Genomic DNA, 15,964 nt, shown 5'->3' on the forward strand with positions numbered 1-15,964 from the left:
GCTGTAGAAAACATTTCAGCACAATGTATTCTGGGCAAGAAATCCCAACTAAAAACAATGCCCTAGGGACTTATACTTCTCCTTTCTGGACTAAGTCACCCAATTAAATTTTGCTTTGCAAAGTTTCATTTTCACGTATTTCTCTGTAACACAATGATGCAAATATTACTAATCTTTATCATGTGTACACTTGCACTTATTGCATCTTTTAATAAACTGTAAATTCACAGTATGCAGACACTACCAATAGCAACCCTGAAATAGTCACATTTCTTCAAAAGCTGAAAACCACAGCTTTAATTACAAGACACAATCCTTTAAGCATCCTTGTGATAAATATGCCTGAGCAGAATAAAGGACACAAGATCAGTTTCTGTAAATAATGGCAACACAAGAGAAGTGAAAGAAAAATCTACTCCTATACTTGGGCTATATGAAAATGTAATGCACAAGGCTTTCCTTTCCCCTGGAAAAAGGAGTAATTGTTCAACCCCATGAAGGCCTGACCTCTACTTTAAATTGACAACTGAAAAATGATCCAATCCATGACTTTAGAAAGACCTTCAAACCTTCTCCTTGAGCCAAAGAGATTATCTTTAAACATTCACTCTTGAGATCAAAGGCACAGGACAATATGCAAATATAATGCCTAAGCAACTGAAGTAGCAAAAATGTAGCACTGACATCATCTAAGGTGCTAACTTCCCCATACTTTGAAACAAAAACCCAACACGCTCACTAGTTTCTGAATAATACTACCAAGTGGCATTGGTCTTGGGTTCATAATATTTCTATGTATCTTTTTTATTAAAATGTGTATCATATCTGTATTGACTGTAATACTGATTAATCTACAGGCTGCAAATGTTCTTCTTCAATTCAAAAAGGAGTTTAACTATAGAATGAAAAATTAAGTATCTTGTAGTATTTCAACAGAATTTGATGACTATAATTCTATGAAATCAGACCACCTGATGCAGTACCTGAAAGTACTTTAGCTTTTCTGTAAAAAGACAGAATTGATCACCACTAAACTAAACAGAAAGATAAAACAAGTGCATAATCCTAAAATGTTTCACGGAAAAGAACAGAAAAACAGCCTGAACTTCGAAAAATGAGGAGTTGAACATATCACATCCCATGCCAAATCATCAGGAAGTTCTCAAGACTAGTTCATGGATGATCATAAACCCTCCAAGCTGCTCTGCCTTCTCAAAGGCACTCAGATCCCATGGAAGAAGAAAACAGAAGGCACCTGTATAGAAAATGGACTGCTTACATCTGTAACATTTTAAGCATTACGCTTTCGAAGAAAATCTTTGTAACTCTTTCCAAAGCCAAATCTTACAGGGTTTTTTGGTCCTATCTTTCGTATTGGTAAAAAGCAAAGGGCTTTGGGGAATCAGGACTGGACCCTAGAATCACCAACTGCACTGTAAAGTCCAGCTTCTCTTGGCAGGTGACTCTCAGTGCAGAAATCCTTAAAGACAAGGCACAGCAGATCAGCTTAGGTTAGATTCCAGAAGTCTTCAAAGGCTTAGCTATTGGAAAATCAGCCTGAAGTCTGTTCTAGATAGTTACAGCCTGTATGTCCACAGAAACAGTCTAGTTTGGATATGAAAGAATTCTGAAAGTTCAATTGCTTCACTTTTATTCAAAGGTCAGGATTGCTATCTAATACGGGTTTAAATTAAAATACAAACTTACAAACTCATTTTTTATTCATTAACACTTCATCTGAAGTAGCCTATGGGAGGGATGAGACTAAAATCCTTTTTTCATTTGTATTGTCACTAAAACAGTCTGATCCTCTATCACCTACCAAATACTAGGCATTTCAGAGAGCTGCACAACTCCCTTTTATTAAAGACGTAGGAAGGGACTTTATATCTTACTCTTCTACTAACAAGGAGAGCATTCAGAAAAATATTCCTCCTGAAATCAAACAATTGAGTAACAGCAAAGTTTAAACTGTTACACTGTGTCTAGAATTAGGAGGACAGTAAAAACAGGAAAGACACTGTCAATTAAAGAAGTAACAAGCAAGTGAGGCATATTTTGACTTTTCAGGCAGGTGTCACATGACTCAGGTCTGTTTTCATTTCAATCATAAAAAAAATGTTAAAAAATGAAATAACCATTTGACAAAATTTGTTTGTAAGAAGAATGAGTATCCCAATGAAAACTTTATTTACAGTGATACCTATTTCATAACAAGTCAAAGTAATAACCTACACTACCGTATTTCAGATAAATACACAATAAAATAATCTTTCCCTATATCAGAGGAAAAAGAAGTTTTTGACACATCAGCCTGGATCATCAAACAAGCCAAACACTGCAAAATACTGACTCTATCTTAAAGACCCATACTGTTGAATACCAGAAAAACACACAGACAAAAGCAAGTTCAAGAAGTTGGCAGTGGGGTATGAACCCTGTACTTTTAAATGCACTGAGAAATTTGTCAATTAAAAAAAATGCAACAATTCTAAACACTCCCTGGGTACCTAAGTGAAAAAAATCAAAATACTGACATAACTGACACAGCATTTGATGGACACAATTCACCATTTATCATACTAGCAAGCGTATCATAAATAGCCAATATGATGCTTATGCTCTCAGAAAAATATACGTATTAAATACGCACAAATTAAGCAATTTATTTATTGTCAGGTATACTCTGGCAGATGAAAACACAAGTCTGCTGTTTGTTAATAAATTAATGCCATCCAGAATGCCATTCGAGCCAAAACCACAGAATTAAAACTTGGAGGTTTTAGTTCAAGAAGACATTAACTGATTAAGCACATAATGTCAACACAATCACATGAAAAAACTGGCGTGCTCTTACTAGAGAGCAGCTTCTTACTGGTATCTGTAAACAAACACAGAGAGAGAAAACACAAAAAGAATATCAGAGTAACAAACCTCCTGAAAAGTAAGTGATTCTTTCAGGTCTGCACACTACAACAAATGATAAACCTTGCTGAACAGAAGGAAAGCTACAAACATTTGCATTTTTTAGTATTAACTACACAGAAACAGTGCAGAAGCTACTGTCACTTTCTATTTTTTTTTCAATTTGCATGTTAGTCTAGCTGCAACATAAATCAACCTTATTCCTTCACAGCTTGGGAGAGACAGTCAAGTATCAATACAATTAACCTAAACAGGAAGCACTTAGCTCATTATGCACCATCAAACACATTTTTGTCAACATGCACTGTCAAACATATTTTTGTCTATATTCTTAGTTTGTCCAAAGTGCCCAAAACCAGCAGAATCAGATTTGCAAAGTACCTATCAATGATAACAAACTTCCAGTTTAAAGATGGTCTTACTTGAATACTCTTAATGTTACAACCTGTAATTTCTTTCCTGAATTTATTGTCCCTCACAGAGCAGCAGCAATCACTTTGGGTGAACTCAGCTGTGATACAGCCTTCACCAACACTTGACCTCAGGAGTTGAGTCAGCAAGCAGGTGCTCTCTGCTAGAAGCCACTGATGATAACTCAATGTGGAAGGAGGAAGACAGAATTAGAGCACTCCCAGCCATTCTCTCCTTATGTAAGCAGCACTGTGCCTCATGGCAGCCCACAGCCCTCTCTGCAAGGCGCAGATGGACTCATTCAGCTGTGAATGCAGCACAGCCTTATTAGATCTCTAATAACCTCCTCGAATCCGACTGAGAGGACACTGAAAATAAAACACTCAAGCTTGTGAAATTCATGGATGAAAACTTGTCACTGAATTTAAATGGCAGCTGGCAAGCCTAGGGACAAAAGGGTCTGACCCCATCAAAACCTATTTACTAATTTGTGAATGGAAAGAAAGTGGTAGGACAACAGAACAGGGATGGCAATATTGACATTTCCTCATACTACACGTGAACTCATAGAACACAAATGATCATGAATCATTAGAACATTTTGCTTAGTTCTGCAATCATAAAACAGGTTATTTTAAATCTAGCTCAGCACTCCTAAACAAAAGCAGCAGGCATTCCCCCTGACTTCTAATGGGAAAAGCAGGGGAGAGACTCAACTCTCAGTCCACATATTGAGCCAAAATCCAGAAACCAATCAAGATTTGCTCCTGTAAGACAAGGTATTTTTATTATGCTTTGATCAACACTTAATCCGGAGTGCCAAGTAGTATTAGTCCACACACTTTGTTTCCAGGAACACACTGCTGGGATGGACATCCAGGGGCCAGTCACTCAGCATGTGCCAATACAAAGTAGTTGCACTCCTTTCAGGAGCAAAGATGAGTCCAGACAGAGCACAGCCACACCGCTGCTGCAGAGAAGCCAGACAGGACACAGAATTAACAGCTCCATCATAGCCAGTTAGAGGCTAAGTAGGTTGCACTGGGTCTGGCTGGGATAGAGTTAACTTCCTTCCTATCAGCCCATATGGTGCTGTGTTTCAAATTTGTGACTAAAACAATGCTGCTAACATCACTGCTTAAGCTATTGCTGAACAGTGCTGCACAGCATGAAGGACTTCTCTGTTTCTCACTTTGCCCCCACAGTGGGTAGGCTGAGGGTGGGAGAAAAGTTGAAGCTAACACAAAGGGATATTCCAGGCCATAAACCATGGTGCTCAGCAATATAAACCTGGGGGTAGTTCTTCCAAGGTAGTGCTCTTTGCTCAGAGAGAGCACCAGACTGCACCTCTGTGAGAGATGGCAAACATTTACCTTTGCATCACTTGGTTGGACTTTTTTGTTGGTTGGCAATTTGGTTGGTTTGGGGTTTGTTTTTTTGTTTTGTTTGGGGTTTACCTTTTTTTTTTTTTTCTTTTTCCCTTTATTTCTTAAACTGCCTTCATCTTAATCTACAAGCTTTTTCTTGCTCTTGCTATTCCCATTCTTTCTCTCACTCTACTTTTCTTTCAGGAGAAAGTGAGTGAGTGGTTGGAGGGTGCGTAATTGCTGGCTGAGGTAAACCCACCACACAGACACACCATTCACATCATTCTAACCTACACAGACAGCTGAAAATTGGCATTTCCTCAAGTAACTTCAATAGCTTCATTTGACATTCAGGCAAATATGGCTACATTTATTAGTAAATACTCCAGGAGCTACACTTTTTTTGACAGCTGCATATGAACACACCAAGCTACCATTTTTCAGCTGTTTGTTTTCACGTGATTTCTCATGGTTGAAACCACGACCTTTACCTGTGTCCAGTCACTACACTGTTAACAGAAACTTCTGAATGAACTGAATTATTTACTACATGGTCTTCCCTCTTCCAAAGAATGAACATAATCCAACTGCAGCAATAAAACTCAAAAGAGGGACATGAAAGATTTCAAATAGAAATTTTAATTATATTTAGAAGCACTTAATGTGTAGGAATAAATGAGGTATGAAGACATGAGCACACATGCAACAGGAAATAAAATTTCTGCAACTGGCTGAAAGCTATGGACATGGGACAGAACAAGGGCTGAAGCTATCACACAGACAGAACACAGATTACTTGGGAAAAGACAGGGACATTATTTCAAGTATAGTGAGGAACTAATGCGGAATTAAAGCAGGCCAGTGTAGTCTGAGTTTATCATCTTTATCACCCAACACGCCCCTCGTACATAAATGTGGATTGTTTTACTGCGGAACAGTGAGGTGACCAAATAACAGTATCACCATAAAGCCTAAATATTAACTTTTCTAAGGCAAAAGTTTGAGCAGTTGTTCCTCCCGTATGTTTTCAAAAGGAATTACCTATACCTATTTAAGAGATTTAGGGCACACCACACAAGCAGTACCACAACCTCTTCATTCTTGCCTGCACAACATCACTCACCTACTCTTCTCTTGTCAGTCAGAGGTCACCACATAAAACCTTAATGCACAACTACTAAAATAATCTACAAAAAAAAATTTGGTAAGACTTAACTGGTGAGTTCAAATTTTATTTTTCTTCAGTTATATAAAATTGGAATGTAAAGCCTCTAAATTGACTTTTCCCTAAATCAGTGTACCCACATCCTAAGTGCTGCTAGATGACTGACAGGCAGCAGACAAAATACAGCCAGGTCTGCAGAGGCAGACTTAAAACTATGTCATCTCTGTGTTTCTTAGCTTTGTCCATTTAATATCTATCACTCTTCATATGTGAATCCTGTTACAATTCAGGCCCTCTGAAGACATGAAATACTCAAGTTTTAACTGCACTCATAGAGGAATTCAGTTCAAACATGTTTAAAAGTAGCCCTTGGGTTTAATAAAGGACATACACTCTTGGCTTAAAAACTGCTCCAGTACACCCTGAAATATTTCTTTTGCTGTTCAAAGCATTCCTTTTGAAAATGATCAGATAGCAAAAGTCAAAACCACTCATTTCATGTTGCTGCTATTCAGTGACAAACATCACAGGTAAAAAGAGAAAGGGCCTCTCTGTGGAAGGAGACTCCACAACTCCCTTGTGTAACCAATACCTGTGCTCAGTCACCCTCACAGTAATGAAGGGCTTCCTTATGCTCAGACAGAACCTACCATGTTTCAGTTTGTACCCAGAGAGGTCAATTTGAGCAGTTCAACTGAGTTTCAAGACAAACAAAAAGTTGCAAGATAGTTTCGGGAAAACACTACAATGCCAAAAGAGAAAAGGGATTTTTTTTAAAATACCAGCTATTAAGGTCAAGATATTATTTTGACTATTGCTGCCTAGTGTTCATTTTTTTATCCAACATATTTCATTTTCCTAGAGCAAAGAACTTGTTCTAGTCTTTGACATGCATGGTGGTTAAAGAAGTCAAAGGAAGCTACATAAAACATTATTGATTCACCTTTATTTTCTCCCAGAGCCGTATTACCCTAAATATACAGACTGTACAACTACAGAGAGCAACACTTCCATGAAAGATATCAACATAGCACAGGAATTCCAAGGACCACACTTAAAAAAACCCACTTAAACCCATGCAATTTCCTAAGTAAAAGATACGAAATTTATTTTTGTAAACACCTGTTTTCTAAATAAAATTCCTCCTGGTAAAAGTGAAATCTATGAAATGCACAACCAGTTTTCAAAGTCTGTATCTGAACAGGACAAACAGCCAAATGTCCTGAACACATAAATTTCCCAGATTCAAGATGTCCTGTTCAGCCAGAGCTTCCTCATTCATGACCTTTTTTTGTCACAGAGAAGTGCAGAAAAAAACACTATGCTTGCCAACACTGACTTTGCTGCTTTCCCAAACTGCTGAAATCTCAAGGATCAAAAACACCAGCATCCACAAAACCTGCCTGTTTAGGCAGGTTTTCTTACAGTTCTCTCTGAATCCCTGTAATAGCCCTAGACTCTGTAATTCTCAACAGCTGTCTGCATTCAAACCACCTCTATGAAACAGTATCATTAATAAATTGGCAAATTTCTTTTAAAAGAAATAAATATGTGAAAAATAGAGACTGTGACGAAACTCACAGTAAGTCTTGTCAGCCATACAGTTCTCTTACTATAGAAATAGTCTAAGATCAAGGTCCAACTATAAGCAAAATGAATACAGCTACTAGGCTGTATTTTTCTGGACAGCTTGTCTCAATTCCCATCCTTTTCTCATTTGGACATTGCAGTATTACTACAGGAGTTCACACACGTATGACACATGCATACCCTTCCAAAAACTACTGGAGAACTAAGTAGATCTTTAAGTAGATTTTTAGTTTCAATAATAAAAAAAAAAACCCCAAACCCTCAACATCCAAAGCTGGCAACAGCAAATGTTCTTTGGGACCTTCTTTATATCCTTATTACCTAGTGATCAAAAGCTGAGATCAATGGCCACAACAGAATTAACAACAAAAAAACCCCCAACCACTGCTGGTAGGAACGTGTGGCCCATCTGGCTTTCCATACTGTAGAAAACATCTTGCCCAACTTCCCAGCTCTCACATAACAATACAGCTTTTTCTCTGCCTGTCAGCACATTTCAATTCTACAGAAAAGTATTCCACAGTAGGCTCACCTACACATTCCCCTTACAGAGCCAGAGCTCATGTGCAAGCATTGAGAAAACTAAAAATTCTAAATATATACAGAAAATATTAATTGGCTGACTTTTCATGACTGAAATAGGCATGGTATTCAAATACTTTATGAAATCTCTCTCCACGCTATCTCTTAAAAAACACATATTTAAAATAAACACCTACTGCTACATGCTTGTGCTGAAGAAGTCACTTATGAGGGCTTCAGGCCTACCTGAACAACAGTATTTTTTTGTCTGTGGGCCTTCCGATATTGCTCACAGAACCACAGTAACATCAGCAGGAACGAACTACACAAGAGAGCCATAAAACTCACCAGCTACCAACTGCTGTCAAAAAAAAAAAAAAAGAACCAAACAAAAAACAAAAAAAGACACGCCAGCCCATCAAACTAGTCCTGTCCTGAAGTACTCTCAAGGTATCAACGGCAGTAAAATATAATCAAAAGTTTTAAAATCAATGCGTGAGACTAGTACATGTTGGGAGAGAAAACCAGTTTTGTTTGGGGTTTTTTTATACATATATTCACAAAGAAAACTACTGCAAAGGTGTTTTTAAAGGAAAACAACAATAAACTTAAAAATAACGTCCTCCTTGCAAATCAGAGAGATGGACGAGTTGAACCTCATTTTCCATTTGTCTATCATCCTTTATTCGAAGCTCTCGTTAATTTGGCCGGGGGAAGGAGGGGAGGGAGAGGAGCAGCGGAAGGAGCCAGAGTCGTCCCGTCCTACCCGCCGCAAGCCGGCCCGGACAATTCCTCCGGCCCTCCCCGCCAGCCCGGCGCCGGGACCCGCACCGCGGCAGGAGGAGGAGGAGGAGGACGGCCAGGCCCGACTCCTCCACCGGCCATTACAGCCATGGCCGCCGCTCCCCCAGCGGGAGACTGCGGGCAGGCGGCGAGGCCGCGCCGGCCCGCTCCGCCGCTGCCCGCCCGGTATCATTCCGCAGGGCCGGGGCCGGCTCCCTCCGCTCTCCTCTCCTCCCCTCCGCCTTCTCGCCTGTACCCTCGCACAATAGACCCGGCCTTCCTCCCCCATATCCGGGGACTATATGCGGAGCCCGCGGAGGCTTCTCACCTCCCACCCCCGGGCGCGGATCGCGCTCGCCCGGCCGCACTCGTTACCTGCCTCGGCGCCGGCCTCGCCACTCTCCCCGCCGGGCTCGGGGGGCCGCTCCCTCGGCATGGCCGCCCCCAACCCGTGCCTCCTGCTCCCCCCCCCCCGGCGCACGCACACACCACACACACACTCTTGGCAACGGCGGAGGGGGGGACAGCGGGGCGGGGACGAGCGGGCGGGCCCGGCCCTACACACGGGCTGCGGGGGGCGGGCGCCGGCGCTCCCGGGGGGAGCGAGCAGGGGGGCGAGCGGGGCAGCGGCGAACTCACGACAGGGCCGGGCGGGCGGGGGGCGCACGGCGGGTGAGGGGCGGCGGCGGCCCCCGGTGCGCATGCGCCGGCTTCTGCCCGGGGTGGGGGAGGTCGGTACATCCGGGTGCGGCAGCGGGCGGGGCCGGGAGGCCTCCTTGGTGGAGCGGGCCCCGGAACGCGGGTCGGCCTGGTCGGGCTTTGGCGCAGTTGATCTGCCTGCCTGTGGCTCCCATCTGGACGCGTTCCTCTGTCCCCTGCTGTAGCTGATCCTGCCTTGGCAGAGCGGTTGGACTGGGTGATTTCCAGAGGTCCCTTCCAACCCTCACAATTCCGTGATTCTCTGAGGGTGGGAGTCTCAGACCCTGAAAGCAGGACTCGGCCAGAACCGCGTGGTTTATGGTCTGAAACTGTGTCGGGGAAGATTAGGTTGGATATTAGGTACTAGGGAAAGGGTTCTCCACCTAGAGGGTATTGGGGCACTGGAACAGGCTCCCCAGGGAAGTGGTCGCAGCACCAAGCCTGACAGAGTTCAACAAGTGTTTGAACAATGCTCTCAGGCACATGGTTTGATCTTAGGGCTGCCCTGAGTAGGGCCAGGAGTTGGACTCTGATCCTTGTGGGTTCTTCCAGCTGTGGATATTCTGTGATTCTGTTCCCTGTGGGTGACTGTTCCATGCCTTTCCCTCCCATGCCCTCCATACATTCTACTTTAAGGCTGAGGGGCACACAACATGAGCACAGGTGTTATAAACAAAGTATGTAATTCATGCTACTATGTATAAAACTGAATGTAATTAGACCATGCAGAGACAGAGTTTCAAAATTGTTGGGGTTGGGCCCCCCCCCCCACCCCCCCCGCCGTGTCGCCCTGGGAGAGGGGCCCTGAGGGCACAGACACGGGGTTTCCCTGTCCCTGCTCAGCCTCGTTCCCATTGGTTGGTTTGTGTTCCCTGCGCGGGCAGAAGGACCCTTGGTCCCGTGACTGGAACAGTTCCTGGGCAGAGCCCCGGCCATGCGGCTGGAGAAATAAATATCTCTGAAACATCTACCAAGAATCCGTCTGTCCATATATATTTCTTTTCCACGGGACTCCTGGTTTGATATATGTGTGTTACAGTATCCCCTCTGTAACACAAATGGTGGGGAATTGAGAGCAGAACGATCCCCGATCCCTAAGCGACTGATTTGTGTGAGTAAACCCTAGAAACTTTGGATTCCTCTTCTTGATTTTGTTTTGCTATTCCATATCTAAACTATGGAGGAAATGTGGGAAGACTCTTGGCTCTCAGAGCCACATATGGACATTTATCTTAAAATGATTCTTGAACAACGATTTGTAAATTTTAGCTTGATTCAAGCTCAAAAAGAACTGAAACACTTCCTGGCATGGTTGTTTAAGAACTTTTTCTATGTTTCTTGGGTTTTAATTCTTACCAAGGAGTTTTGGAACACCGCTTGGACACAGTTAATTTTCGAGTCAAAATATATGCCGATGGAAGAATATTTTCGTGAATATTATTTAATTACCGAGACTGTTGAGCAATGTCAGCTGTGTCTTGGCGAAGGGAAGCCTGGCGCAGGGACCGTGCAGCCTCGGCCACGTGCACCGAGTGCTCTGTGAGCAGCAGCGAGGCAGTTCCCGCGCACGGGCGGAGCCACGCGAGCCGCAGTGTCGGTGGCGGAGCGAGGCGCGGCGGGAGCGGCGGGACCCGGCAGTGCCCGCCCGGCCCCGCGCAGCGCGTGGTGGAGCGAGCCCCGTGAACGCCCGGCGGAGAGGGGCGGCGTGTGGGCGGCGGCTGGCGGCAGTGGCGGTGGAGCAGAGCCGCACCCAGCTGAAACATGCACTGGAGCAGGGCACGGGGGGGCCACCGCTCGTTGGCCCGGCTGAGAGGTGGGTGCAGCGCCTGGCAGTGGCAGCGAAGCTGCGACCAGAGGAGGCGACACATGGAGAACTGAGCAGCGCGGCCCGGCCCGGCCCGCGCAGCCCCGAACGCGACCCCGGGAAGAGCATGCAGGCACGAGCAGCTCCGACAATTCCAACACGGGAGCGACCAAAGGAGAGAGCAAAGACGCAGCGAGACAGAAAACAGCAGCCACTCGGAAAAAGGAAAAGATCATAGTAACTAAGATCTTAGGGATAGTAAAATGGTATAATGTTAAGCAAAATTATGGTTTTATAACAAGGTGTGACAACCAGCAAGACATATTCGTGCATAGAACTGCTATTAAAAAAAATAACCCTGAAAAATGCATCCCAAGCTTGGGAGATGGAGAGGTGGTGGAATTCAAAATTGTACTAGGTAGAAAAGGGTTACAAGCATCGCAGGTCACTGGGCCTGATGGTGTTCCTGTAAAAGGCAGTATATATGCTAAAAATCGTAGTCATGTTGGACAATATCTCCATTGTAAGCCCCCCCTACAGTCTCCCTTTCCTAATCCCACCTTTCCCTTTTACCCTATGTCTTATTACCCCCAGTGTATTCCCAATCTGCTTTTTCATCCATGGTTTCCCTCACAAAACCATACCTTTGCCAATTGTTTCCCCAGAAATCCCTTTCCAATGCCAAGTGGGGATGAAAAGGGGGAGGGAAGGAATTAAACCCTCTCCTGCCTCAGTTTCCCCACAAAGCATGCTCAGAGAGTTCTGTCTGCCTTCTGTCAGCCCTAAGATGTTCCACAGAATCTGTTTGGACATTTAAAGACTCAGGAGGGTGGCTTGTTTTGTTTTGAAACTGTTCTTGTTATGTTTATCCAGTTGTTTTCATTCTCCTTTTATTAAAATAAAACGGGTGAGGTGTTGGGGTCCCTCCCCTGCCGTGTAGCCCTGGGAGAGGGGCCCTGAGGGCACAGACACGGGGTTTCCCTGCCCCTGCTCAGCCTCATTCCCATTGGTTGGTTTGTGTTCCCTGCGCGGGCAGAAGGACCCTTGGTCCCGTGACTGGAACAGTTCCTCGGCAGAGCTCCGGCCATGCGGCTGGAGAAATAAACATCTCTGAAACATCTACCAAGAATCCGTCTGTCCATATATATTTCTTTTCCATGGGACTCCTGGTTTGATATATGCGTGTTACAGTATCCCCTCTGTAACACAAAATCCCTCCACCAGCCTGGCTGAGAGAAAAATTTCACAACACTAGAAGAAGTTCTCTCACAGATGTAATCAATAAGTGAGGATTCCACCCAGGTGGGGTTGCATCTTATCACCGGGACGTTGACACCATGACGACTTGATCACCACCTTCTGATATCTACATCTCATCTGATAAGGAATCGGACATTCCGAGAACTAAAAATAACTGCTCCAGGAACCAGAGATGGCCCATTCATCATCTAGGATGGACAATTCATCAGACCCAGGAAAGGCTTTGTGCAGTACAACTTCGGGACAAGAAAACTTCATGAATATGCTAAAATTACGAGAAGAATAGAATTAATTCGGACTCTGCCCAAAAACTGTATAAGAAGGAACCAGCCAAAGCAGCATTCGTGAACTTGGGAGGTCTGATGCGATAGAGGTCAGACCTATGCGTGTTCACCCAGCTCCGATCCCGGGCTCGGAGCTGCTTTTCTCGATCGTGGCTTTCTATGTGACCGATCTTTCGGCCGCGGAATAAAATCTATTTCTTTATAAATTTAATTTGGCTGAATTTCTTTACCTCACAGGGACTCACCTGGTGCCCAGGAAGGCGATGGCTTCCAGCCTGCACAGCTGCCAGGGCAGGCGGGGTTTGCTGCTGAAGCCGACTGAACTTGACAGAGTTGTTTGGCCTGGCTGTGCCCTGCCCAAGCTTTGCTACCTGAAGCGAATGCTGCCTAAGGAGATCTTAGATCTTAGTTTGGGTTGGAAGGGACCTTAAAGATGATCTCGTTACAAGGCCCCTGCCCATGGCAAGCGACACCTTTCATTAGACCAGGCTGTTAAAGCCCTATCCAACCTGGCCTTGAACGCTTCCAGGAATGAGGCATCCACAGCTTCTCTGGGCAGCCTGTGCCAGTGTCTTACCAACCTCACAGTAAAGAATTCCTTTCTAGTATCTAATGCACCCTTCCATTTAAAGTCATTCCCACTTGCCCTATCACTCCTTTTGAGTGAGCCTTGTCAGAAGTCCCTCTCCACATCTTGATGTGAGTTGTCATAAAAGATCATTGGGTCATTCAATAGCAATTTTTTGGTATCGTAAGCCATAGTGTTTGATTTTGTTCCCTGTAACTTGTGTGCAATAGAACTGTGCTCCGGAAAGATACCAATAAAGTTGCATATGCTTGTCTTGACAGCACGTTCAGCACTTCATGAAAGCACATTGCTTTCAAAGACACTGCTGTATGTCATCATTTAATACATAGGGCTTCCGCCTCTAAAATTAGCTGTTTATTACACCTCTTTCTTGCTAAATATAACTTAATAGAACATATTTACTTTCGATGTATGACTTGATTACTCTTCTACCATTATCTCAGTAGTTTCATCTATTTAAAATTCTACAGCTTTCTCATTAATTATAGGGTTTTTCTGCAACTTTTAGTTTTTAAATGCCTTTTTTAAAGGAGTATATTTCTGTATAGAGGGAACTAGTATGAGAATACTGCCTGCAGTGATCAAACTACCTTTTTTTTTTTTTTAGCTACTCAAGTCTTATAGCCAAAAATGGATCCAAAGCCCATTGCCACTGAACTGGGTTGCTGCTGTTTATTTGCTAAACTGTTAAAATGCTCAAGTTCTCCTCATTGCCTTCCAGGACGTCCCTTTTTCCTCCCCCCATCCCGTATGCCAGCATGTAGCCAGTTTCTTTATTACCAAATACATAGTGTTTCAATACCCTGTATTAAAACACATTTAATATGATGCATAAATCAGGCTGGATGATCCTTTCCTCATTTATTACATTTATTACTTTAATGTCACTTTCTATAGTCTCTACAAATAGTATTAGTCAAGTATTTCAGAACACTGATCAAAAAATAGGGTGGCTAGGTACTGATATCTCTAAACTATAGTAGCAAAGCATTGCTTAATAGTTTTCTCATCGTTGAATGTTAATTATCACTTCATTAATTCATTTATCTTGTTCCATTGCAAATGAATGTTGAGAGTTTTTTCTTAAGTTAAAGCCTTTCAGATACCTAATTAAATTACATCTAAAAACTTGCCTTAAGCAACCCAATTTAATCATATCAAAGAATGAATTAAGGTTTTTGGAATGCAAGGTTCCATTTCTTCCTGAAGGCTAAGGTTGGGTAAGCAATATTTAGATAATTTTGCATTCTCTCCGCCAATAAGAAGTGTACTGTTTTTAATTTTCTCTGCAGAAGTGCAGCATTGGCATATAAATAGGGAAAGGAGGACTGAAGCTGGTGTGACCATTGCCTGGGGCCTCCGTGAGCTGACTACTCGCGGCAGCCCAGCTGCAGGCAGGAAAAGAGCAAAGAACAGCAGTGGCCTCTGGTGGCTGTAGGATAGTTCTGTGATACAATATTATGATCACCGGTCGTTTTAGCAGTGAACTACAACCTACAAGTACATGAAACACAATGACAGCTTTTTGCATGATTTCAGAGAGGCCCCAGGGACAGGACTCAAAACCAAAGAAATCGAACCGAATCAGTATCTAGAAAAACTTTGAACAAGCTCATTATTTTACATGCTTCTGATTTTGTTCTAACTTTGTTATCAAAATTTTCTGTATTTTTTATTGAGGTCGTCTGCTTTAGGATTAAGAACCTTGAATCTTGAGTTTATTTTCAGTTTTGAAAAGACCTGATGCACGCTTTACAGGAAAGTAAATGAGATTGTATGTGCAGGCAACTTCTGTCTGTACAGGTAGTAATGAAAATTGTCTAATGCAAAAGCCAATTTCATTTCTACTTTAGCTTTTCAACATTATTGTTCCCTGCATGTCTTTCAGTGTTCAGCAGCAGTACATACAATTGTGTTTAATTTTGTACTGCAAAAGTCTGTTCATTATCTCTTCCACATTTATGTGGTATGTTTGTCATTGCCTATCAGTCTTTTAACACTTCTGCATCAGTCTCATTCTGTATAAAATTAGCTCTGCATAAAATCAGAATAGACATAATGTTTTTCTTCAGAGCCTGAAGAAGCTTGTGGTACTGGGAGATATGCAGTTTATGAAGAGTGTATGGAATGTGTGTAGAAGAGCATATGAAAATTTTTATTAATAAGTGGTATATCATATGCCTAACTTTATAGACATTTCCAAGTTGTCTAATCTCTCTGTAATTTTCCTTCTTTGTCTGTGTGATTGACATGATATTTTCCACCTGCACTTTGCAGCTCTGGGAAGAAATGTACTGCATGCATTGCTAAAACTTCTGTGCTACTTGTCAGTGATTCTATTGTCTGCATTTGTAGAAGTGCTGATAGTGCTGATACTTCAAAATATTTCAAAATTTTAGTATTTTGTAAATAATAAAATCACCGATTATAGTCTTTCTCTAAAGTCTCTGGCATTACTCCAGAAGTGCTACACAGGAAACTCTCAGTTTTGGGGTGTGCCTAGCATTACAACCCAGTGCCTTCTCAGGTGAGGGCCTAGCAGACCATTACTTATGCTTTGTTGTC

At 42.9% G+C, this 15,964-nt stretch overlaps 1 protein-coding gene across 6 annotated transcripts in view; it reads right to left on the reverse strand.

Moving 5' to 3' along the window:
- ZNF236 (zinc finger protein 236) overlaps nt 1-9,244 on the reverse strand; it is a 79,590-nt gene extending 70,346 nt beyond the window's left edge. For 3 of the 6 annotated variants that reach the window (XM_042048768.1, XM_042048767.1, XM_042048766.1), the window contains exon 1: nt 9,139-9,243. In XM_042048768.1, the coding sequence (XP_041904702.1) occupies nt 9,139-9,199 (61 nt within the window). In that variant the 5' untranslated portion in view covers nt 9,200-9,243. Of the gene's footprint in view, nt 1-8,746; nt 8,850-9,138 lie in introns of those variants that run through there. The other 3 variants (XM_042048770.1, XM_042048769.1, XM_042048771.1) reach the window with 2 other exon arrangements.
- Nucleotides 9,245-15,964: the final 6,720 nt, after the last annotated feature.

Source organism: Corvus kubaryi, unplaced genomic scaffold, assembly GCF_017639235.1.
Source record: "Corvus kubaryi isolate FWS band 111438036 unplaced genomic scaffold, C.kubaryi_AGA036_p1.0 68, whole genome shotgun sequence".
NCBI classification, from domain to species: domain Eukaryota; kingdom Metazoa; phylum Chordata; class Aves; order Passeriformes; family Corvidae; genus Corvus; species Corvus kubaryi.